Here is a 25,290-nt window from a genome sequence, read left to right as displayed (position 1 = left end):
AAATGTGACTTAATTTCGCATGACAGATGGATCGAACCTGAAATGTGGTGACATCTCAAATCTTTCCCCTTATCACTTGACCACAAGCTCTAGGTCTAGAAATGTTATTGTTTAGATGTATATTGTTTTGGTAGAAAAATATCATATATGAATAAATTTAAAATGTTTACCTTAAATTTCTCATGAATAGTATAACATAAACTTTTGCATGGTAGATAAAATTTAAAACTTTAAATTAATAGATTAGATAGTTATGTTTATAAGAAAATACCAAATAATATACCAAACAATAGTTAAGTGTTAAAAAAAGGATACCAAACAATATACAATACCATAACAGAGATTAAAAAGATAGAAAATGAGATTGACGAAAAATATTAAAGACACCAAATATATTTTGTAAAAGAATTCTGCTGTAAAAAGTTAATATATGTGATTCTGAAAAGGTACATCGTCCACTACTCGAAGGTATGTGTTGTTTGATAAGGAATCTCTTGATAGAGGAGTTGCGACAAGACAAGTCATTAGCCTTCTTAGCTTCACGCACCATCAGCCAAACTCTTTTTAGCTTCATGCGCTGGCGGCGAAGGTCGTCGGCATACTTTGAAGTGTCAGATTCGATCTACAATTCAATAAATGAAACTTGTTCAAGGGCCAACTTTCTTTTGTTTTCAGTAACGCGAAGACGAACTTTAAGGAAAACAGCCTGATTCTCCAACTCATCCGCAGCAGTCAGTCGATCAGTGTTGGCACGCTTTCGCTCTTGCGCTAACTTCAAACTCAGCTTTAGTTCCCGGACGACCTTCTTGATCTCGAGGATCTCGTCAGATCGGGAAACATCTTGCAAACGCTTCTCCAAGGTCGCCACAAATTTATTGTTAGCCTCCATGGCCTGCAAGTCATGAAAAGTCAAAACGAACTCAATAGAAGCATCTGAAAGATAACGAACTAACCTTGGCATGAGCAACAGTCATCTTGACATAGGTTTCGCGTTCAGTCATGTTTCATAGAGAAGGAAGCGGACATCCAGCAGGCTTAAAATGCCTTACCAGATGGGTCACGCTATCTGGATCCTCTGTGATCGGACAATCCTTGGAGTGAGTGAAATCGGTTCGCGATTACGTCACCAAGAGCACCAGGACGATGATCGGAGCCGTTCGTCTTCGCCTTCTTGGAAGGAAGATCACACCCCTTTGAAACAGTTGGGCTGCTCGATTTCATACAAATAGTTGGGTCCTTGCAACCAAGATCCCTCACATCTTGTCGAGATGGCACATGAGGAATTCGGTTCTTCTCGCGAAGAATTTCAGTGAGTGCCTCACGAGGATTTGATCTTCTCGATGACATGATTCTTCGATGCAAAAATAAAAGATATCTCGAGGTGCTGCTTTAACAAGAAAACCTATGTCAAGATAAAGGTTTTATAAAGACCGAGACTCTAAGCATCTTAATGATAAAGACATATAAAAATCTTGAAGATATAGAATAACCAAAGCATATTTCGAAATCTAAACAGTTCAAATTAAAAACCTTAGAAAATCCAAGGGGAAAAAAATATTCTCACGACTTCGTCAATATCCGATTACAAAAAAGGATAATATTAATATAAAAATACTAAAAACAAGAAAAATAAAAGAATCAACTAAGAACTCGCTTCGCCCCCAACGCTCGACGGCTCCTCTAGATCAGAATCCTCTGAGATATGTGGAACATCGAGATAAGCAATAGTCCAATCCAAGACGAGACAGGAATCAACGAGGACTCCGCAATCCTTCTCCAGCTCCTTCAAGCGATCGAGCTCCTCGTCCACGACTAATCCTCCTTCTTTGATCTCGGTCAGGAGATCTATGTTTGCGACAACCTCTTGAAACTGAATCCTGGCCGCTGTTTCTTTCTCCTTGCTAGCCCATCTCCCTTCCAAGGACTTCAAAATGGCCATATGCCTCCACGACACTTCACGACGAGCAGTACGAGAAGCCCGCCAAACATCCCGATCCCTTCCGACTTCGAGATCCGCCATCTTGGCTCGTTGAGCGGCAACCTCGGCTTCCAAGGCCGACCTCTCGTGGCAAACTATCACCTAGTCCTCCATCATAGCCGCGATCTTCTCGGCATCTTTCTCAACAGATTAACCTTGGCATTTTCCTCGGCGACCTTGGTATAAGCCAGCCTCATGTTCCTCTAAAGAAGCAAAGAACGTTGGTCTGAAGTCCTGTGGTATATTGTCATCCGCTAGAAAATCGGGATCGACGTCGGCCTTATACCTCAGATCGTCGTCATCTCTCCCGAGCTTCTGCCTCTTCGATCTCTTTGAAGCAGGCCGTGATGGTCCCGAAGAAGTACTTTTTCGCACCCAAATAGGTTTGCGCTTACGAACAGACGAGTCGTCCTGCGAGTAGAACTCAAGGACATTGGTGACCTCTGTGAGGTCGAAACGAGATCTACCAATGATCTTCTTGAAATTGACCCGGAGGTCCGAAACGACAATCTCCTCGATAGACACCTCTCGAGACGACTTATGCTGGGAGGAAGCCCAGAGGAAGTAGGTTCCTCCTTGCGGTCGGGAGAATGAGCATCTTCAATCAATTTGATTGGCTCGGGGATCATGGGAGCTATCCCTAAGCCAAGAGGACGCGACAGCGAAGTTCGAATCCGTTCTCTGCTAAATGATGACCAATCGGTCTCCCCCCCGCCTCAGAACGGCCAGCAGACCTCGGAGCTGATCTGACATCAGAAAATAAAGATAAAACATTTAGAAAAACATTTATCTAAATCGAAAGAATGACGAAAGATTTAAAGCTCACCAATATCTTCGACCCAGAGCCGAGGAAGCCTGGAGAAATCAAAATCCCCCATAGACGCTGAGTCGACTTTAAAGACGAATAACTGGTCTCTCCACTTCTCGTCTCGATATGGAAGCCCCCCACCCCCCGACGAAGTGTCGACCCGAACGCAGAGACACAAGAAATTCCCCGGACTCTGATTGTTGCGTTTTATCAAAAACAAGTGACGCAATTCATCAAGACCAAATAAAGTTTCTCCTCTCTGGCTCTGACTAGAATTGCCAGAAGCTGCCTAAGAAGATTAGGGCACATCTGAGAGAAGGAGAGGCTGAGCTCGATAAATATCTCCAATACTTGCCTCGGAATTGGAAAAGTGAGACCACAAGTCTCAAAAAAGGACAAATAAGCTCCGCAATATCCTTATCGAACGATCTCCGAGACCTCGAAATCAGTATCAAGATCACAAACAACGGCGCAGTCAACACCAAACGAAGAATAAAGACTCTCAAGCTGGTTATCCGTGGTCGTCAGACGAGGAAAAGAAAAAAGAGTCATCCTGACAAGAAATAAGGGACGAGAGAATAGCAATAATCAAGAGAAAGAAGGGAAGAAAGATCAGAGTTGAAAAAGAGAAGAGAACTCTTCGCAATTTAAAGACACTTCTCAAACGGCTCTAACTCTATCCCGGAGAAACATAATAATTGCCTAGGTTTAGCCCTAGAGCAATAATTGCCTATGTTTCGACCTAGGATCTCGATAACCAAAACAAAAACAAATCAGTTCCCGTCGAGCGAGGTATAATTAAACGGAGCCGCCTCTTTCCCACTCGATCAAAGGAAAAGAGACTGGGGGACAAATGTTGGACCCAATTTTGGGTAATCAAATTAATGGGCCGAATATAGGAGAGTGGGCCGCTAGACAGAGGCACACGAGAGGAAGCCGACCTTGAGACGAAGCCGCAGAGAGCTCGGAGATCGGGTGATCAGTTACAAGGAAGAAGGAGTCGAGACTATTAAAAGAAGGAGAGACCAACACTTCATGACACATCGAAAACCTAGAGAGAGAGCACACTACAAACATTAACTTCTTTTTACTTTGTTTTGAGTTTGATCTTGTACGATCTCCTTTGTAGTATTCGATCTCATTTACATTTCTTGTAATTGATCTCTTATTTAATAAAAGTCTATTTTTGTCAACCGATTTCCGATTACATTGTTGTGTTCTAAGGATATCGTTGCCTATATCATTTTTCACTCCCCAGTTTACTTTACAAATACTATCAAATATCTAGTGTAGATTTTAGGATCTACAATATTAGATCAAAACAAAATAAAATTCATAAATAGAACTGTTAACAAATTTCAAGAATCTGAAACTTTTTAAATATAGTGTACATATTTAAATATACAATATATGAAAACCATTTAAATTTTCTACGAAAACATATAATAAAAATATAATTACTGTCGCATTTTTTGCCACATATTCTTTTATATTCTTTTATTTTTTCAAATTAGCAATGATTCAAAAGGGTTAAATGTTTCTTGCAAAATTTGCAAGATATTTGTTTATGTTGCAAACGGTTGTAATTTAGTAACGAAAATATGCAATGTATGTTAAAGTTGTTATTTTGCAATAAATTTGTAATGAAAAGGTTATTTATTATTGAAAAATATACTGGAATAATCATAGCTAATTATTAACGAAAATAAATGTTGCAATTTTTCTGTTGCAATAGAGTTATTATCTTGTAGTGAAGACAGCAAAAATAGTTGTTATGGGAAAGAAATAAAGAATAGAAAAGCGGAGGCATTATCGGCCTTGAGGGGAAACCATGGAAGCATGTGCTTTCGGCCGTTTCTCAATAAGTTAATATTCGGCCGAAAAATATCAAAATCTCTTGTAATTCAGTCAGTTAACAACTTATGAATGAGATTAAAGATCAAAGGTTCGACAGTGTAAGGGTTAATTTTTACACATTTTGTTAACATTATACTGTTTTGGGCTTCCGGCCCAATTTATTTCAGGACCGGGCCTGAGGGGAGGTTGATGGTGGAACAGAGAGATTGCTCAAAGAAGCAGAAAAAGGGTCAACCTTCGATTTTGGTGGGAAACTTAAGAAGTCGACCATCGGAAGTGTCTGGAGAGAGAACCGGTTTTGTTTCATCAAACCTGATTTAAACCGATAAAATTAAGCCAATTTTTGCTTGGTCGATTTACTTGAGTACTAGTTGGTCCACAGTATGCCAAAGCCAATTAATACATTTAACTTGTCTCTGCCCTAGTTAACATCACCTCTGTTCGTCCCCTTCATGCATATAACACTTGTCCATCACATGCATAGATGATAGAACACTTGTCCATCACATGCATATAACATTTCTCTATAAACCCTAGTTTTGCCTGTGATGATGTTTAAATACACGTTGAGAGATTAATTTTATAGGAAAGAAAAATCAACTCTGATGACTTTTTCTCTTTAGACATCTGATTTCATTTGATATAATACTGATTTTTAAAAATATTTTCTACGTATGATATTATTTTGTGGTCTAGATCTAGATTGTTTTTTTTTTTAATTTTTCTCGTTGATTTGGTTATCATTTGGGGTTTTGATTATTGAAGTGACGATGAAAAGACGAGACATCAGATCAATCAGATCAGACTCGGAGTCTCCTTATTAGGAGATCGGGATGATGATTTATGTCTAAATGGGTACCTCTTACATACTATACAAGAATGATGAATATGTTATAGTTCTTTTACTTCATTGGATGTTTTGCTCCTTTATAGTTTTAATTCGTTAGTGCAAGAGACGATGTCTAGACATGGATGTAGGAGGAGGATTACATCCCTTCCTAGGCCTGGCGAACAGCGACACATGGCCCGTCGATCAAAGGATCAGGGTATAGAAATGGGCCGAGAGGACGGCCCAAGTGAGCCGTTTCTAGTCGATTACGCGACCAGAAGACCAAAGCCCACTTAAACCGACCTATCGATAGAAGCCCATTCAGGTCGGTGAACACTAGGGCGAACTAGCAGAGACGGTCTATAAAAAGGAAGGGTGAAACGACATGAAGGGGATCCACACTTTTACACACTCACAAGACGGCTAGATCTAGGGTTTTCACTCATCTCTATCCGTTATCTTGTATTGTTTCCCGGATAGCTCTTCGAGCTCCGTCTTGTCTTTCTCTTTACACTCCCCCTGTAACCAGGTCCTGATATCTTCATCTATAAAACGTCTTTGTTAGACCCACAGACGAGTTCTTCGTCTTCTCTTTACTAGTTTCGACCGAACTCGGTTCTAACAGTTGGCGCCCACCGTGGGGCTAGCAAAGTAACGTTAGCAAAGATGAGTCAGAACCCCGAAGGTTCCACTTCCGGCGACGAACACGACGCGCCGGGTCCAACCCCAGTCACGGCTATCCCGATAGCCCCCGCCTTTGTTGATACCATCATGGAGCGCTTTGCCCGACAAGACGCCGCCCAAAAAGCAGCTACCGAGCAAATCGCCGCAATCGCAGCACTACTCGCTCCTCTCGCCGGCGCTCCAGACGCAGCCACCGACACCATCCGCAGGCAACTGTTCGCGAGTGACACTGCTGCTAACCCGACGAGTCACGGCGCTCCTCCCAGTACTCTCAACCCAGACGCCGCGCCCTTCACCCCTGCGAACCCAGATCTACAGATGGTTCGCGAAGTAGCAGCACTCAAACAGTCGCTCCTAGACATCAACTCCAAGATACACTGCGTCACCACCTCCGCGCCGCAGATAGAACGTGTTCTGGCGAACACCCTCCGAACACCATTCTCCCCCGCGATAACCGGCGTCAGACTACGACACATCGAGAAGCTCCGACTACCGACGTACGAAGGTCTCACCGACCCGACGACTCACATCACGTCTTTCAACATCGCAGTACGCCGTGCAAATTTCTCCGACGAAGAACGAGACGCCGGCTACTGTCAACTTTTTGTTGAAAGCTTGAAAGGACCGGCCCTTACTTGGTTCACGGGCCTCGCTGAGAACTCTATTAAAGACTTCCACGACCTGTCGTCCGCCTTCCTGAAGAACTACATCATGTTCACTCAAGAAGACGCAACGGTGTCTGATCTTTTCAACCTTGCCCAAGGAAAGGACCAAAGCCTGCGCAACTTTATGGAGAAGTTCAAAGCCATAGTCTCAAAGGTCGTCTTACCCGACAGCGTCGCGGTCGCCGCGCTTAAAAACACGTTGTACGTCCACTCGGTTTTCCGTGATGACCTCTACAGGAACCCCACGACGTCTCTTTCTGATGCCATCGCGCGTTCCCATAACTTCATACGCATGGAAGAGGATACAAAGGCCCTGATAGGCAAGCTAAACGCGTCTAAAGCTGCAACAGCCGACAAAACCGGCGCGAAGAACGCGGATAGTCGACACGAGCCACGACAACACTCGTCAGGCGACCGAGCAGCCCAAAAGAAGAATTTCGTGTACGCTGTTGATGAAGAGAGCTCCCCGGCGTCGACGACTGTTGTGCGCGAGAAAGGATGGAACGTTTACAACCGCGAAACCGACGGAAAACCGCCGGATTCCTCCGCAGCAGTGAGTTCTCGGCCCCCGGGAGCCGAGAAATGGTGCGATTACCACAACGCTAAGTCGCATAACACCAGGGAATGTAAGACGCTCTTCGAGCAATTTCTCTCCTCTGTCGAGAACGGAAAACTCGAAATCGAGCCTCCGAAACCTAGGGCCCGAGGACCCACGAGCTGGAGTAAGAACAAAGACAGGAAAACCAGCAAGTCGCAAGGCAAAGCCCCTCAGCAAGAGAGACGAGCAACGCCCGAAGAAGCAGCTCCAGCATCCCCGGAAAAAGGTAACTCGTCTAGCGACGAGGAATCGCCGAGAAACCGGCGACGCGTCGAGACTGTCTTCACAAGGCCCGCCAAGGGCACTGGCCATCATGAACTTCCGAGAGCGAGAAGACGCATCAACGTCGTCCTGACGCAATTGGAACCTCCAAGCGACCAACCTGAACAAGTTTCTCCTCCAGACCTGCGCGCTCAGCTGAGCCGCCCATCACTTGGCGACCTACGGAACATCCTCAAGCGAAAGGAGAAAGCAGCATCAGACACGGTCGGTCACGCTCCTGATCTCCGCGAGAAGATCAGCTCCTCCAAGACTCGCCGATTGAACAACCCGAGTCCCACGAAGCCTCGCCCTGTAGACCTGCGAGAAAAGCTCAATTCTAGGAAACCAGATTTGCGAAGTCAGCTCGATCGTCCTCTTTACTCCGACCTTCGACAAAAGCTTGAAGCCTCTAGAACTCCGAACTCCAACCAAGACAAAGACACCGTCATCAACGTCATCATGGGTGGATCCCCGCCCTGCGGTGACTCCGTCAGGTCCATCAAAGACTACCGTCGTCAAGCAACATCCTCGCGTAAATGGCCGACAAAACCCGAGAACGATCATCAAATCACCTTCTCGCCCGACGACGCCCTCGGCATCCACATGCCGCATAACGACCCCCTTCTCGTCGAACTCGGAATCGGTGATTGCCAAGTCACCAAAATTCTCGTCGATACCGGCAGCTCTGTCGATTTGATCTTCCGAGCCACACTCGACAAGATGGGCGTCGACACGGGAAGTATGAAACCATCGTCCCGCTCCCTCACAGGTTTCAACGGCTCATCCGAAGCCTTGATCGGCACCATTCGCCTTCCAGTGTACGTATGTGGCACGACACGGACTGTTAAGTTCTCGGTCGTCGATTCTAAAGCCCCTTACAACGCGATCCTAGGCACCCCTTGGCTGCATTCGATGCGAGCAATCCCATCAACTTACCACCAATGCGTGAAGTTTCCGGGACAAGACGGAAAGATCCGAACACTACGAGGCGATCAGCAAGCTGCCAGAGATCTATTAATCGCGACCATAAAGTTACAACGACAGACGTCACATGTCAACACCGTCGCACACCCTCTGCAGAAAGTGTTTCCCCAGCAAGAAGAGGTGCTTGACATACCGATCGATGATGCCGATCCTAGCAAGGTGATCCGCATCGGAGCATCCCTACCGGACGATATGCAGCAGCAACTCGCCGAGTTTCTCCGTCAGAACGTCTCTACCTTCGCCTGGACTACATCCGACATGAAAGGGATCGACCCAGCGATCACCTCGCATGAGCTCAACGTCGATCCCACCTTCAAGCCTATCCGCCAGAAGCGCAGAAAGCTAGGACCAGAACGATCAAAGGCAGTCAACGACGAGGTGGACCGCCTACTCGCCGCTGACTCTATCATGGAAGTCAAATACCCTGACTGGCTCGCTAACCCTGTCGTCGTCAAAAAGCAGAACGGGAAGTGGCGAGTCTGCGTCGATTTCACGGATCTGAACAAAGCTTGCCCAAAGGACAGTTACCCTCTCCCGCACATTGACCGTTTAGTCGAGTCAACCGCTGGAAACGCCCTATTGACGTTCATGGACGCATTCTCTGGATACAACCAGATAATGATGCACCCAGACGACCGCGAGAAGACGGCGTTCATAACAGATAGAGGAACCTACTGCTACAAGGTAATGCCCTTCGGCCTTAAAAACGCGAGAGCCACCTACCAACGCCTTGTCAACCGCATGTTCGCCGACAAACTGGGCTCCACTATGGAAGTCTACATCGACGACATGCTAGTCAAGTCGCTCCGAGCCGAGGATCATCTCACGCACCTCAAAGACTGCTTCACAACGCTCAACGAATACGGTATGAAACTGAACCCGGCTAAATGCACGTTCGGCGTTATGTCCGGCGAGTTTCTCGGATACATCGTCACCCAGAGAGGAATTGAGGCTAATCCTAAACAGATATCGGCGATCCTCGATCTCCCAAGCCCCAAGAACAGCCGAGAAGTGCAACGTCTCACCGGCCGCATAGCAGCGCTCAACAGGTTCATCTCGCGATCTACCGACAAGTGCCTTCCTTTCTTCGAACTGTTGCGGGGAAACAAACGATTCATTTGGGACGACAAGTGTGAAGAAGCCTTTGGCCAACTGAAGCAATATCTGACTACCCCTCCTGTCCTCTCGAAACCAGAAGCGGGTGACATTCTCACCCTCTATATTGCCGTCACGCCTATCGCCGTCAGCAGCGTCCTCATACGCGAAGATCGGGGGGAGCAGAAACCAATCTTCTACACGAGCAAGCGCATGACCGAAGCCGAAACCCGCTATCCCACTCTCGAGAAAATGGCGCTTGCGGTGGTACATTCAGCGAGAAAACTCCGCCCGTATTTTCAGTCTCACACGGTTGAAGTTCTCTCCAATCAACCCCTCCGAACAGTCATGCAGAACGCCAACCACTCTTGGCGACTAACAAAGTGGGCAATGGAGCTCAGCGAGCACGATATCATATACAAGAACCGGACAGCAGCCAAGTCCCAGGTCCTCGCTGACTTCCTGATCGAACTCACACCCGAACTCGAGCAGGATCTTGCCGTGTCGTCTCGCAATTGGATCCTGCATGTCGACGGCTCCTCGACCAATAAAGGGTCTGGCGCCGGCGTTCAGCTCCAATCCCCAACCGGCGAACTGATAAGACAGTCTTTTAGCTTCGGCTTTCCCGCTTCCAACAACGAGGCTGAGTACGAGTCCCTACTTGCAGGATTACGCCTCGCCAAAGCCGTCAGAGCCAAACGCCTCAGTGCCTACTGCGACTCTCAGCTCGTCGCCAGTCAGTACAACGGCGAGTACGATGCTCATAATGCAAGAATGGACGCCTACCTCAAGCTTGTTCAGGACCTCACGAAAGACTTCGAATTTTTCGAACTCACCAAAGTCCCCAGAGGAGAGAACGTCTGCGCTGATGCTCTGGCAGCCCTTGGGAGCAAGCTACACGATCAGATCAAGCGGACAATTCCCATTCATCGGATCGAAAACCCCAGCATCACGGCACAAGGCGCGAGTACCTCCTCTGTCTCTGCAGTAGCTGTTGCGGCCGAAATGGACATCGATTCCTCATCAGACGAAACCCCCGACTGGCGTACCGATCTGATCAACTATTTAGCACACGGCACCCTTCCAGATGATAAGTGGCTAGCGCGAAGACTGAAGGCACGCAGTGCGCATTACGTCGTCATCGACGGCGAACTACACCGTTGGAACGCCAACAAGGTCCTCCTGAAATGCATATCAGGCGATGAAACGCGACTAGTCATGGCCGAAAATCACGAAGGCGCGGCGGGTAATCACTCTGGAGGACGAGCCCTAGCACTAAAAGTCCGAAGTCAAGGCTTCTACTGGCCTACTCTAAACACAGACTGCGAATCCTACGCCAAACGCTGTGATAAATGCCAAAGACACGCACCCACGATCCACTGCCCCACCGAGCAATTGCGCACTCTTACGGCACCATATCCGTTTATGCGTTGGGCAATGGACATCATCGGACCCATGCCGAATTCACGAGGAAAGCGTTTCGTCCTTGTCCTGACTGATTGCTTCACCAAATGGATCGAAGCGGAAGCCTTCGCTAACATCACCGACAAGGAAGTTCAGAAGTTCGTCTGGCGCAATATCATTTGTCGTCACGGTCTTCCTTACGAGATTGTGACAGACAACGGGTCACAGTTCATCTCGCATCAGTTTCGTGATTTCCGCGACAAATGGAGAATCCGTTTGAACACCGCAACGCCGCGATACCCGCAGAGTAACGGCCAGGCAGAGTCGTCCAACCGTACGATCATCGACGAGCTAGACGGTGTCCTTTGGTCTCACCGCACCACACCTCGTTCCGCGACTAAGTGCACCCCATTCTCCATGGCCTACGGCGTTGAAGCGATGGCTCCCGCCGAAGTTAATGTAACCAGCCTCCGAAGATCACGAATGCCTCAGCGCGTTGAGCTCAATCAAAGTATGCTCCTCGACGCACTCGACGCAATCGAAGAACACCGCGATCAAGCCCTACTCCGAATCCAGAATTACCAACATCAAATTGAGACCTACTATAATAAGAAGGTCAAGTCGCGCCCTCTTGAACAAGGTGATCTCGTTCTTCGTAAAGTCTTTGAGAACACTAAAGAGTGGAAGGCTGGCAAGCTTGGAACTAATTGGGAAGGGCCATACAGAATCACACAAGTAATCAAACCTGGGGTTTACCGTCTCGAGACATCAACCGGTGAAGCTGTCCCTCGAGCATGGAATTCCATGCATCTTAAGCGTTATTCCGTCTAGCTCCGTTGCGATCCAGCAGGCGACGAACACGCTTCGTTTACCAAACAATCGTGCAAGTGCGCTTCACGAGCCACTCTTGCCCTATTGTAAAAAAAAAAAAAAAAAAAAAAAAAAAAAAAAAAAAAAAAGAGCCGAGTAAGTGCACCCTCCGCGTCACTCTTACTCGACTCCAACGAACTACGAATGGCTTGATTCTCTTTGGAGATACGTAGGCAGCCTTAACCGGTGCAGCTGTAACCAAAAAAAAAAAAAAAAAAAAAAAAAAAAAGAATCCAGCGAGTAAAATCGCGTTTTTTTTTTAGGAGGGATAGAAAGGTCGCGACTGGGAAGGCCAAAGCAGCGACTAAAATTGCTTTCGGACGCCGCAAAACCAACGATCAGAAAGAACCATCTTCCGAGGGAGACCCCGCGAATCAAACTCCTTCTCCCACCTCCGGCTAAGAAGTGCGCCTCGTCATCACGCACCGCGACTCGAAACACCGATCCAGCGAGTAAAATCACGTTTTGAGAAAGGGGATAAAAAGGTCGCGACTTGGCAAGCGGAAGCGGAGACTAAAAATTCCTCGAGTAAGCAACAGACAACTCAAGGACTAACCTCCAAAGACGAAGCTATCTCTCTATCTAAGAACAAAGGCTGACTACCGAGTCCTCAGCCTAAAAGGAGACTCACCGAGCCAACAGTTCAAACACAGTTATCAAAAAAATGAAGATAAAAGCTAAAGATATCCGATAAAGGCCGAAGCATAATAAGTTCAAAATCATACAGCAGTGGAGGCCCCGCGGAACCGCAGGAACCAGAAAAAGAAAACAAAAAAATCCTAAGGGGAGGAAACAGCAACAACAAAGAAACTAAGATGTTTAGTCATAAAACAACATGTGGATCTAACAAGACGGGTCTTTTCCATGCCCTGCAAGATCCTTCGGTCCAGCTGAGTCCGCAATCGCCACGCTCGGACCCACCGATACACTCGCCTCTTCTCCATCTTTCGTCTCCTCCTTACCTGCCGGAGTCTCTTGAACGGCAATCGGCTCCTCATTCTTTCCTTGCTCCGCGACACCAGGACCTTTGCTGCGCTCCTTCATCATGATATCGAAGGAATCGTCAGGAGATTGCATCCTCACCACGGTCCCTGGATCAAGAAAGCTATCGTTCGTTCCGTATTTATCCAGACCGGCGAGAACCTCCTGGCTTACAAATGTCGAAGGAAGGACAAGCGGAGAAAGGGAAAGATCAGACTCAGGAATGTCGCCGATCCAGAGCTCATCCATTTTCGCCTTGTACAACTCTTCCTGGGTTTTGTACAAGTCGATCAACTCCTGACCAACATCGAAACCCTCGTCCTTGGCTGCCTCAAGAGACTTCCGTGTTCCAGACGCTTGCCCGAACAGATTGTGAGCTTCCTCAAATTCATCACGACGAACGGAGTAATCTCGGATATTGTCAAAACGGCGTTGAGCTTTCACAACCATGGCTGTCTCGACTCTAGCTCTCTCGAGAGTCACCTCATAGACACGGGAATCTCTGAGTCTCTTCCTCTCCGATATGAGTTTATCAACCACGGCGTCCCTTTCCTTCTCTAACGAAGCCTTCTCGCGAGTAAGAATTTTGACAGCAGATCGGGAGTTCAGTAGCTTCGTTTTCAGATTCTCGAACTTCACACGAAGGATCTCTTTATCTTCAACGGCTTTGGCCGTCGCAATCTCGTGCATCATGCGAACGCGAGCAACCTCCGCCTCCGCAGCTCGAGCTGAATTCTCAGAGACCCCTAACTGCGCCTGAGTTCGCCTAAGCTCGGTCTCGTACTTCTCCACCATGCGATTCGTGACACCTTCACTCTGTGGCGTGAAGAAAGCAGAAAAACAACTTAAGCAACGAAGGGAGCTAAAGTAATGAAACGAAATAGACAATGGAAGAGGAATTACCACTTTTCTAGCATGAGCAGCTTCAACATAATCCTCCTTGAAGAAAAGATTCTCAACCGGTGGAAGAGCAACAGGGCCTCCTCTTACCTGTCGAGTCAACTCCGCGCATTTCATCGGATTAGAGATCAAGAGAGTGTCCCCGTTGTATGAGAAGTCCACCACATCAGGAAAGTTCATCTGAGATCTCCTGGCAGCGAAACTTCCATCAGCGCCCTCACTCAGAGATGGAGCACTTCGCGATTTGACGGCTCTCTCCCCAGAAGCCTTCTTATATTTTGAGATAGAAGCACCAGGAGCCGGAGTAAACTCCTCTCTCTCCCTCTCGTCGCGAGCAAAACCATCCACAGCATCATCGAGGGTAGCATCCTCGGTCAAAGGATCCACTTGGCGACAAGAACTCTGCTCTGCCTCCGTCGGCTTCTTCCTCTGCTTCTTCGGATGCTCCTCTGACGGGTCGTTCGCAGAAGCTTCAGCAGGACCTTCTCGACTTGCGTTCGAATCCTCAGTCTCTTTCTTGGAAGAAGCTTCGCGGGACCTCTTCTTCCCTTTCTTCTTCTTTGATGATTTCTGCTGCACTGCTCCATCGGGTGCTTCGGAGCGCTCACCTTCAGCACGAACGGATCCCTGCATATCCTCTGGAGAATCACCTTTCCCCTCCTCTCTCGTTTCGGTCCCAGCAGCCGCAGAACTGTCTTCAGTTGCACCCGGAGTCGCAACTGGGGGAGGATCGTCGCTAACCACATCCGCTGGTTCGCCGTCGACTACGGAGGCAGATTTCCTCTTACTTAACAACTTCAGCTGTCCTTTCAAGATAGCACTCAGATCGGGAGTCTGTTTCATCTTCCTTGCCTGGTTTACTAGTTTCTGCTGCTTCCTCGTGAACAGCGACAAACGCTTCTTCCCAGGGACAACCACGCAAGGTAATCTCGATCGCCAAACCTCTGTGGCCAAAAAAAAATAATGAGACGAATCCTCAAACCTCCGTGGCCAAAAAGATCGATTACCTCTTGCTACGCGATCCTGACAACGACGAATCCAATCAGCGCTAAGATCAGGCCATCTGCGATGGCTAAGTGTTGCAATGGCTTGAGCGTGCTCAAAGAAGTTCTCCGGATATGCGATCGTGTTCGGATGGCGAACTGCAAAAACGTAAAACAAAAGCCAACAGGTTAATACTTATAAAATCAAGAGACCCAAAGGAAGCTACGATCTACCGATTTCACGATCCCACAGGACCGGGAAGTCGCCTTTCGGCGGCTCATCGAACGCGTGCTCGTCCGACTTAATGTAGAAGTAGTATCGCTGCCAATCCTTCGTCTTGTTCGGATGGCCGGTCAGAACGTTGTAGGAGGGACGCATTTTTATAGAGTGCAGACCATGAGGCATAGACCTCAAGAAAGTCAGTTCCTCAAAGGTCCTCACGCTCATCGGAATATTAACTTCCGCAGCCATAACCATCAAAGCAACAGCGATCCGGAACGATCCATTCAAGAATTGGGTAATCGCTACGCCCCGACGAAGCACGTACTCCGTAATCAAGCGGGGAATAGGAAACCACAACTTCGTATCCACGCCAAAGTAGGATTCGTAGACGCACTGGTACCCCACAGGCGGCGACCACGGTCTCTGCCTAACGGATGGGATAAGGTAAGTCACCCCAACAGCTCCGCAACTCTTCAGCAAATGCTTCACACTACTGTGAGTCGAGTAGCTCGGGAACACGTTTCCTCAACTCTGCCCCTCGATCGTAGGCTCGCGTAAAGTGTCTCGAGGGATCGCCGACAGCACCTCGAAAGAATCACCAGAAAGATAGCGTGTCGGCCTATACTCTGGGGGCTCTACACTCTTCTTGCGGAGTCGAAACATCGGTATCCTATAAGAACGCGCCTGCGCCTCGAGTCCTTCGTTCGCACCACCCTCGCGAGAAGAGCCTACGTTCTCTTCGATTCCCTCCCTCCTTCGCTTGTCGGCGACTACCGGATCCCTTTCCGAGGTCGCGTTCGTCGCATTCCCCGGAACCTCGCGACGCGTGGAGTCGGGACCATCCTCGGAAACGCCGCCCGGCGCCCTAACTTTCGGCGGATCGGTAGAGCTCGCAACCGCTTTCCCTTTCTCTTCTCATGATAACCGCCTCCCGGACGGCATTATAACTCACTCCCCAGACGACGAGTCTAACCAACAGAACTTAGAGAGAGAAGCAAACGAAAAGTTAGAGAGAAGGGAGAGCAAAGAAGAATACCTGAGATTGCAGAGAAGAATGATAAAAAAGAAGCAAAGCCTCCTACTTATAGCAAAAGAAGGAGCACGAGTCCCCAAGCGCCATCATTAGGTCTAATAAGGCCTAAATGGGCCTTAATTAGGCCTATAACCTCTCTCTCTCGACGCGCAATGATCCAATTAACCGATCAAACCAGAGATTAAGAGTCGATCGAACCGTAATCCAAGCGATTATTAGGAATTGGGAGAACCGGAGCCAAACCGGTATAAACCGGTAACTTCAATCAAGAAGAGAGAGAAAGCGGCGAGTAGATTCGCCTTTAGAAACAAGCGGAAATATCCCCGCGGGCTAACGCACATCATTAGCGAGTAAAACTAGATTCTGAGTCACAAGGGTACGACGCGGCCAAACAAGCGTATCGGCGAGTAAAATCATCTCTGAGGTCTCACAGGAACATTTCGACAGGCGTCCCGTTCAGCGAGAACCAGACCGACGCACCAGCGAGTAAAATCGCGTTTTTGAGAAATGGGAGCATCGCGACAAACCGAGGGAACCGCAACCGAGTGAGTAAGCCAGCGAGTAAACTCGCTTCCGGAGTTCTTGCTAGAGCGACGCGACGAACCAAACAAGACACGCGAGTAAATCTGCCTATGAAGGCCTCGATGAAACGTCGCGACAAAATAAAGGACACCCGCGAGTAAAATCGCGGTTAGAAGGCTCCGGAGTAAACGAATGGATGACCAAAATGGAGTCAGCGAGTAAAGCCCGTCGTTTTCCAGTCCACTGACCCGGCGACCTGATGAGTAACCGGCGAGTACACTTCCTCCCCAAGATCGCAACAAGATGAGCAAACACCGATAGAGCCCGCCCTCGACGGATCGGCTAAACATCACGACAGACCAAGTGGAGCTCGCGAGTAAAACTCCCCCTCGACGGACCGGCCAAACACCGCGACTAAAATTGAGCGAAACAAGCGAGAAAACTCGCTCTCGGGAGGCGGCAAAACATCGCGAGTAAAATCGCGTTTTCAGCAGCGGAACCCGCGACTAAACGAGCCGAATGCGCGAGTACTCTCCTTTCTTCCAAGTCCGGGACGAATGTGGCGACAAAATCTGTGTACGAAACAACGCACAGCAACCTCCAGACTAGTGATCACGGATTCGCCAACCCTCTATGACATACAATCCGCCAGGCTCAGGTTACTACTAACCACAGACGGACTGGGGGGGACTTACTGTAGGAGGAGGATTACATCCCTTCCTAGGCCTGGCGAACAGCGACACATGGCCCGTCGATCAAAGGATCAGGGTATAGAAATGGGCCGAGAGGACGGCCCAAGTGAGCCGTTTCTAGTCGATTACGCGACCAGAAGACCAAAGCCCACTTAAACCGACCTATCGATAGAAGCCCATTCAGGTCGGTGAACACTAGGGCGAACTAGCAGAGACGGTCTATAAAAAGGAAGGGTGAAACGACATGAAGGGGATCCACACTTTTACACACTCACAAGACGGCTAGATCTAGGGTTTTCACTCATCTCTATCCGTTATCTTGTATTGTTTCCCGGATAGCTCTTCGAGCTCCGTCTTGTCTTTCTCTTTACACTCCCCCTGTAACCAGGTCCTGATATCTTCATCTATAAAACGTCTTTGTTAGACCCACAGACGAGTTCTTCGTCTTCTCTTTACTAGTTTCGACCGAACTCGGTTCTGGACATCAGAAACTCTATATGGATAGGAGAATGGGATTGATTACTAATGTCTAAATGGGAATCTCTCTGATGCACTAATCATCTTCAATTGTTTTTTCCTGTATTTTGTTCATTATTTTAAGTGATCTCCAGTTTTGCCAATGATGTATTTTTACAATTGCACGTATTATCAGATTTTTCAGTGATGAATATCAGTAATGTCTGAGGCAAACCGTGAGCTGTGTTTATGAAATGTCTTAAAAGTTAAAACTAATGATGAGCGTTGTCTGCTATTTGCACTGAAGGTTTGTTCTTCTCTTACACTCTTTGTCCATGCGTTTTGAACGCATTTAGGCTCTGTATGCAGGAAGAATCAATTCTTGAAACAAAACATGAAGTTGAGAGCTATCTAGCAACATGATTTTTGATAGGAAACAGAAGATTCTGAAGAGCTAAGATTGAAAATTGACGTTTTATGGTAAAAGATATCATTCATAGGCTATATAGTTCCTTTCATTTGTAGACATTGTACACATTTCAGAACAATAACATTAACCAATTATGATTCTGTTGGCTTTTATATGTAACCGATAGTTCATTATGAATACATTCTTGGTAAACACTAGCTACACATGGAAGAACGTCATCACTATGAGCAGACTTATCACAGAGAGATAAGAAGAAGACTTCTACACTCTCTGAGTTCCTCTTTACCCTGTTCAAAAAGAAAAAGACAACAAAAATCCAGATATGAACCGACATCATATTAGGACAAACATGTTCAAAGACAAGAAACACCATCAACAAAGAGAGTCAAGACTCTCAGTTCGGCTTCTCACAATCCGATGGAAAACTTCTCTTACTTTCCTCTCAAAAGGATCCAAACCATTCTTCAAACCCTCATGAACCTCCACAAGCTCCTCCACTCTCTGTTTCACCTCACTCTCCCTCTCCTCACTCAACGGAAACTGAATCGAATCGATCAACTCGTTCATCACCCTCGAACTCTTCTCAATCCGACCAATCTCCTTAAGCAACCCACAGCAATTCTTCCTATCTCTCCTCTTGGACTCCTCCACGATCTTATCGTGCAAGGACATAACCGGAACCGCCCACTGGTAATGCCTCGGCACAAAGAAGTTCACTTGCAATCCACGGTCTTGACAAGGAATCGCAGCGACCAAAACCCACATCACAAACAACAAAACCGAAGTCATGGTGTAAACCGGTACAGCTAAACCGTTACTCGCAGCGACGTCGTTTGGTTTAGGATTTGTTAAGTTGTTAGCCAAGGCTTGTAACTGTTTAGAAGCCGACCAGGATCTAGAGACACTCCACGACAGAGATCTGAAATGTCCGAACGAGCGGTGGTGATTGTCTTTGACTCTCCCAAACGAACGGTTACGGTGAGATAGATTCGTTGTGGAAGAATGATCTTTCTCGTCGAGCATCCCGATTGCTAAATCGATCAGAGCCTTCTTCGCTCGCCGGAGCTGACCTTCTCCGACGGGACGGTGACTACTGTCTAAAGCGGAGATAACGATGTCGGAGAGTTTCTGCCACTGACGGATCTGTTCGATACCGTCGCGGATTGCGTTGCAGACGTCGAGGGCTTTGATGCTCCGTTCGAAGTAGTCGGAGAGCAGACGGTCCATCGGAGGTGTTGAGATCTGCGAGCGGTGGTTGAAGATGATAGCTCGGAACTCCTCTTGGCAACATAGAAAGGAATCGAGAAGCTTGCTGATCCAGTCGAGAGATAGAAGGTTGTTTTCTCCGGCGGAGGCGTTGAGATCGATGAACTTCTCGGCGACTTGTCTTTGAAACGAATCTAGCTCAACCTCCATGGTGGTGCTTGGCTGGTGGTGGTGGCTAGAGTCGACTTGGTCTCGCCGTAAAGTTAGTAACGACCTTCCGAATGATCCTTGAAAGTCTGTAGCTGGCATGATCTTTCAGTACATAAGCAAAGTCAGAGTTGTTTTCTCGAGAAAGTCAGTTTTTTTCTAGAGAGAGATGATGATGATGATGATTGATGAAAGATGGAAGAAGGAGAGATGGGGTTTATAAAGCGATTATTTTGACCGCGTATTTTAATATCTACTTCACAAAATAATACTGTATTCAATTTTATTTTTGTTTGCTCTTGGTCTTATTCTTTTTCACTATAAAAATAATTTTAAACATAAAGGTGTGACGATAAAAAGCTATAGTTTGATTTTTGTGTGTTCTCATTCCTTTTGAATCATCTTCCTCTTTTTGTTACTCGTCACAGAACACCAGTGTACACGTATAGTTGTAATAAATCCTAAGTTCATGCTTGCTATTTTAGATCTGTAATGAACAGTGTAAAAATCTCAGTTTCTGGACATGGTCGAGTTACGGGGCTGTGATATTTGAAGTGGAGAATGGGAACACTAGTGGGTGCCATGTGTTGTAGATAAATGTATTAAGATGGGAGCTGTGACGGGAGACTAGGTCAATGCACTACTGCACATGTGGAACCAAAAAGAACAGCTAAGTCTTCGTTGGCGCGTAATTAATGAAGGGACTCGGTCTTGTTGATTCGTTCTCGTCTTTCTAGAAAGTGAAACACTGACATCCAAGACCTTCTTCTTCTTCTTCTTAGTTTACTCTTGTAAATTTTAAGATTGTAAAATGTACTAGAAAAACTAATAAAATTCAGTGAAACTTCAATTCTTTACATTGTCGTATTTTTTTCATACATATTCAAATATCTGTATGGAGATAAATGATTATAAAATAAATAAAAATAATGGAATGATGTGAATGGTGTCATTAGCAGTCAAACATCATGGTTGGGCCAAGATTATAATTGCACAGCCTACATTAATTAATTCATACATAAATATAAACAAATATCCTGTATTTAAACTAGAAAAAAATAATCTTACTACTATTACATAAGATCCCCTCTCATGTGTTCCAAACTAGACCACACGTGGTGGGATTCACAATATCGAAGAGGCTTTGAAACATGAAAGCACGAAGATTAATGACAAAGACATGACAACCTCTTCTTCTTTTCCTTGCTTAATTTTTGGACATTTGACGTTTGATTGGTTTTGTTTTTATACTTTCGTTCAGTTTAAAGGACAGATGAAATCGTGCAAAAGCGTCTTTCCCGCAAATGGTTCCTCCTGAGACTTACTGTCCAGTGTACACGACCAATTAATTTAGCCCCAACTAAGTAGTTTTTTATTTATAAAACTGAGACAAAAATCTGAATGAGACGATTGCTCCTAACATGTTCATTCCATAATTCAGACCACAACAAAACACAGATACAGATAAGATATATATTATATAAATATAAGAGCGGTTTATGACCGTTATCAAAGAAACTATATATGTGCATATTAGTTTATGATTCACAAGTTAGTTGTCTACTTGATAACAGATTCTTCGAGCTCTCTTAAACCACCAACTTTCTTAAACCACCAACTTTTTGTTCAATTTCTTCGATAAGCTCTTCACGCCATAGCTCTGCTCTTGCTTTCTCTTCAATGTCTTCTTGCTGCATCATACATGCAAGCAAAAACCTAATAACTCTATCCAATCTATAATAGATGTGTGTTACTAAATCGTGATGTACTACTCTATGGTCCGGCCAGCCCAACCTAGACTAAACCGGCCCAAACTCAATTTATTCTGTTTTAGATTCTCCACAGGCTATCTATATGGGATCAATGGTACCAGAACTACAACAAACCTGTTAAACCTTGATTTCACTGTTACCATGAATCAAATTTATATAATTGAGAATTTTTTTTCAGCAAGTTGTTTTGTTAAGTCTAAACATATATACCATCATAAATGAAAATGTTTTATTATATTTGTGTTTGACGTTTATAATTTTCAAATATATATTATTATTTGAGAAATGATTTTGCTTGATTATCATGTTTTGAATGTAGTGTAGGTTGAATCATTAGTATTAATAAATAATTTTCTTGAATTGTTAGTTTTGAACAATTTTAGTGATTTCTTAACAAATACTTTTTATTATATTTAGAATAATTATTAACGGATATTACAAAACTTTAGCAGTAATTTTATACCTATGTTCATCTTATGTTTACTTTAGTAATATTAAATTTTACAATATTTTCTTTATTATTATTTTTAAAAGAGTTTTTTTATGTCACGGAAGAGATATAATGTTATAGGTTTCATTAACTTAGCTTATCAATCAAAAGCTATGAGTCCAAAGAATACAATCTCTTAGTGTTATAATTAAAAAAATTCAGCTTTTACTAGACATATATAATTTATTACTTTTAGTTTATAAGGTTTTAGTTAAATAGAAATATGTTAATAATAATTGTAAATTTTGTTAATAAATTTCACTTTAAATTCCAATTAAAAAATTATAAAACTGCAAGTAAACTAATGTTTGTAAGAATCATCGAAAAAGAAAAAATGTCCGATCATCTATACTATTATTTGATGTAGAGGGGTTTGGTTTCATAAGTTTCACCGATAATTAGTAATTATAGTTTTATTATGTAGATTTATCTTTTATGTTATTTTAAATTATCAATAAAACCTTTTTAAGTTATTATGATGATGACTATTTTTACATGTATAGTTTGATGATAGAATAAATTAAAAAAATTGCAAGTACCAAATTATTATCTAAGTTAGATTGGAATAAAAAGTCAAATTATATATTTTGATTAATTAATATTTGAAACTAATTAAATAACTTATATTGAAATAAAAAAATTATGTTTAAAATTAGAATTGGTTGATTATATATTAGTCTGAACAAGGTGAGGCCATCGTCTAGTTGTTTATAAAGATAATTAAGTTTGTAGGTTCATTTTGGGAAAAATATGATATGCGTAAATGTAAACGCAAATAAACAAACGTAAATGTTCAAGACTGTGACACCTAAAGGAAAACCTAGAGCCATCTATATACATTGCTTTTTCATCCTAAGCTAACCACTGAGACATACAGTAGTCAAATCGTTCCATAGGGTCAAGCTCTATAAACACCAGTGTGGGATAGTCCATGACAACATCCGAAACAATAATTTCTAAGTTTATAATATTAGAAAGAGAGATATGTACTGTTTCATAGATCCCCAATATCCGATTCCATAACCTCCTCTCCACGGTACTCCTCCGATTCATAGAATGGATCCTATATATGCAACATTATTCATAAATATATAAGAGATGCCAAACGCAGCAAATGGAGATCAAAAGATTCATTAGTTGAGTTGTTTTTTACCATACCTTTGTGGAACCAAAGTACAGACAGCCCCAACAAATGAACATGATGTAGAACAAATCTGCCATATCAAGATCAGTATATCAAAATACAGTATCCACAAACCAAAATGAAGATCACATTAGTATGCAGGGCCGAGCACAGCCCAAGAAGATTACAGATGTGTAAAGATAATTTCATCTTCCCAAATAATGTTTACCTACATCTTTAGATATTGAAAAACTCATGTGATCAAAAAAGGAAACGGTAATCTTTAAAAAATATATGTCAATAACATATTCACTATGGACTAAATCAGATTTTCTTTTTCATGAACTAAATTAATTTCAATTTGCTGGAACGTGTTTATTACTTGTGGTGTGATCATTCAAAGAAAGAAAGAAAGTAATATTAACCTCTTTTCATTATAAATTTGATACATAGTGAATTCACAAAAAAAACAACGTCTATAATGCTTAGTTGTAGTCTATTGCCATAAATTGTTAATTCTACAGAAAGTTGTCTTTCAAGCGCGCATATTAGCAACCACAGAAAGTTTGATCTTTCGGGCGCGCATATTAGCAACCACAGCACCGCGTATATTCATCCAAGAGCGCATGTTAGCATCATATTCCAGAAACTAGTTTCCACCTTGGTCTTCTTCCTCTGTCCTCAACACGTCTCTAATCTCTTCTCAGAAGATCCGCGTCGTGATGGGATTGCTCGATCTGGAGAAGCACTTCGCCTTCTACGGTGCTTACCACAGCAATCCGATCAACATCATAATCCACATCATCTTCGTATGGCCGATCGTCTTCACCGCCTTGCTCCTCCTCCACTCCTCGACCCCAATTTTCCATCTTTCTCAATCGCTGACCCTCGACGGCGTTCTCCGGCTAAACGTCGGGTTTATCCTTACGGTTGTTTATGCTCTCTTCTACATCTGTTTGGATAGGAAAGCTGGGTTTGTAGCGGCTCTCATGTGTTTCTCTTGCTGGCTCGGTTCCAGCTTTCTCGCTGCTCGCTTAGGGCCTTCTCTAGCCCTCAAGGTTTGCGCCTTTTTTTCCTTCTTTTAATAATCAAAACGTAATGTTTGTGAGATATAGAGGTTCAGTCTTCTTGTTACAATTTTCACTGTCTTTTCTCAGGTTGGGATAGCGTCTCAGCTGTTATGTTGGACCGGGCAGTTTCTTGGGCATGGACTCTTCGAGGTAAAGTCCTTTGGCTCTTAAAAAATCATTGTTTTGTTCTCCTTTTCTGTCTAATCATCAGAGCCCTAAAACAGATGTTTGTTGATTCTTGTCACAGAAACGAGCACCTGCGCTATTAGACAATCTGCTCCAAGCTTTTCTCATGGCTCCTTTCTTTGTGTTGCTCGAGGTCAAATTTTTTTATGTGTTATATTTGTTCAATACCTTCTTCTTTGTACTGCACGCTGAAAAACAAAAACTTGAAAAGCTGATGTGGGAATTGTTTGAATGAATACAGGTTCTTCAGTCGGTTTTCGGGTATGAACCATATCCAGGTTTTCAAGCTCGTGTGAATGCCAAGGTAGAAAGTGACATTAAGGAATGGAGAGCAAAGAAGCAGATTAAAAAGAATAAGCTCACATAAGCTTTGGATTAATATAACTGAACAACTTAAACCCATTGATTGTAATGTTTCCACATTAAAAACCTATATAATAAAAATATAAGACCACCACCATGGATTGATGGATTTGTGTTTGTGTATATGTGTGTAACTATGTTTCTAACGGAAGTTACTTAAAAATATGTGTTATTACTAGAAGAACACCTTCCCACATTTGCAAGTTGGACAAAAGATGAAAAATGTTCTCAATTCATCTGTTTCTCCGAGAACTTTTTCCAGAATTCTTGAAAGCCAACTTATTAATCTTGGATTCAGATTGGACGATCTCAGGGAAGTCATTCGCCTTCCATGATTCGTCACGACAATCCAATCTACATCCTTTGCGTTTTAGACGTTTTGGTTTTAGGGTTTACTCAGGTTTGATATCTTCCTATCAAGAACATTATTGATGAAATATCTGACATGTTCTTTTACTTTAAACTTCCTCTAGATTCTGACCCGGTCGACCGAACGGGTGTCAATTTTCATTTTTCATTTTTATATTTGTTTCTACTAAATATTACATATGACTTACAATATGGATACTAATATAATATTTTGAGAAAATAACAATATGTTTAATTAGAGCATCTCCAAC

The 25,290-nt window shown here is 44.4% G+C and overlaps 4 protein-coding genes and 1 non-coding gene across 5 annotated transcripts; 3 read left to right on the top strand and 2 right to left on the bottom strand.

The window, feature by feature from the left end:
• Positions 1-622: 622 nt before the first annotated feature.
• Positions 623-1,304, bottom strand: LOC130495770 (uncharacterized). The gene is made up of 2 exons (XM_056987275.1): positions 954-1,304; positions 623-892 (listed from the first exon to the last, which is right to left on the bottom strand). The coding sequence occupies exons 1-2, from the start codon at positions 999-1,001 to the stop codon at positions 623-625; spliced, it is 318 nt and encodes a 105-aa protein (XP_056843255.1). The 5' UTR covers positions 1,002-1,304.
• Positions 1,305-6,138: 4,834 nt separating this feature from the next.
• Positions 6,139-11,994, top strand: LOC108808429 (uncharacterized). Its single transcript, XM_056987274.1, has one exon. It carries the CDS (start codon positions 6,139-6,141, stop codon positions 11,992-11,994), a length of 5,856 nt encoding a protein of 1,951 aa, XP_056843254.1.
• Positions 11,995-17,981: 5,987 nt separating this feature from the next.
• Positions 17,982-18,055, top strand: LOC130497342 (small nucleolar RNA snoR122). Its single transcript, XR_008936338.1, has one exon. It is a non-coding gene; the product is annotated as a small nucleolar RNA snoR122 (small nucleolar RNA).
• Positions 18,056-18,373: 318 nt separating this feature from the next.
• LOC108811847 (protein ROH1) lies at positions 18,374-19,859 on the bottom strand. Its single transcript, XM_018583953.2, has one exon. It carries the CDS (start codon positions 19,766-19,768, stop codon positions 18,626-18,628), a length of 1,143 nt encoding a protein of 380 aa, XP_018439455.1. The 5' UTR covers positions 19,769-19,859; the 3' UTR covers positions 18,374-18,625.
• A 3,831-nt stretch (positions 19,860-23,690) lies between these two features.
• On the top strand, positions 23,691-24,854 carry LOC108811848 (2-hydroxy-palmitic acid dioxygenase MPO1). Its single transcript, XM_018583954.2, has 4 exons — positions 23,691-24,109; positions 24,209-24,271; positions 24,369-24,440; positions 24,549-24,854. The coding sequence occupies exons 1-4, from the start codon at positions 23,774-23,776 to the stop codon at positions 24,672-24,674; spliced, it is 597 nt and encodes a 198-aa protein (XP_018439456.1). The 5' UTR covers positions 23,691-23,773; the 3' UTR covers positions 24,675-24,854.
• The last annotated feature ends 436 nt before the right edge of the window (positions 24,855-25,290 follow it).

This window comes from Raphanus sativus, chromosome 6, assembly GCF_000801105.2.
Source record: "Raphanus sativus cultivar WK10039 chromosome 6, ASM80110v3, whole genome shotgun sequence".
NCBI lineage: Eukaryota > Viridiplantae > Streptophyta > Magnoliopsida > Brassicales > Brassicaceae > Raphanus > Raphanus sativus.
This window is presented reverse-complemented; position numbering and strand designations above follow the sequence as displayed.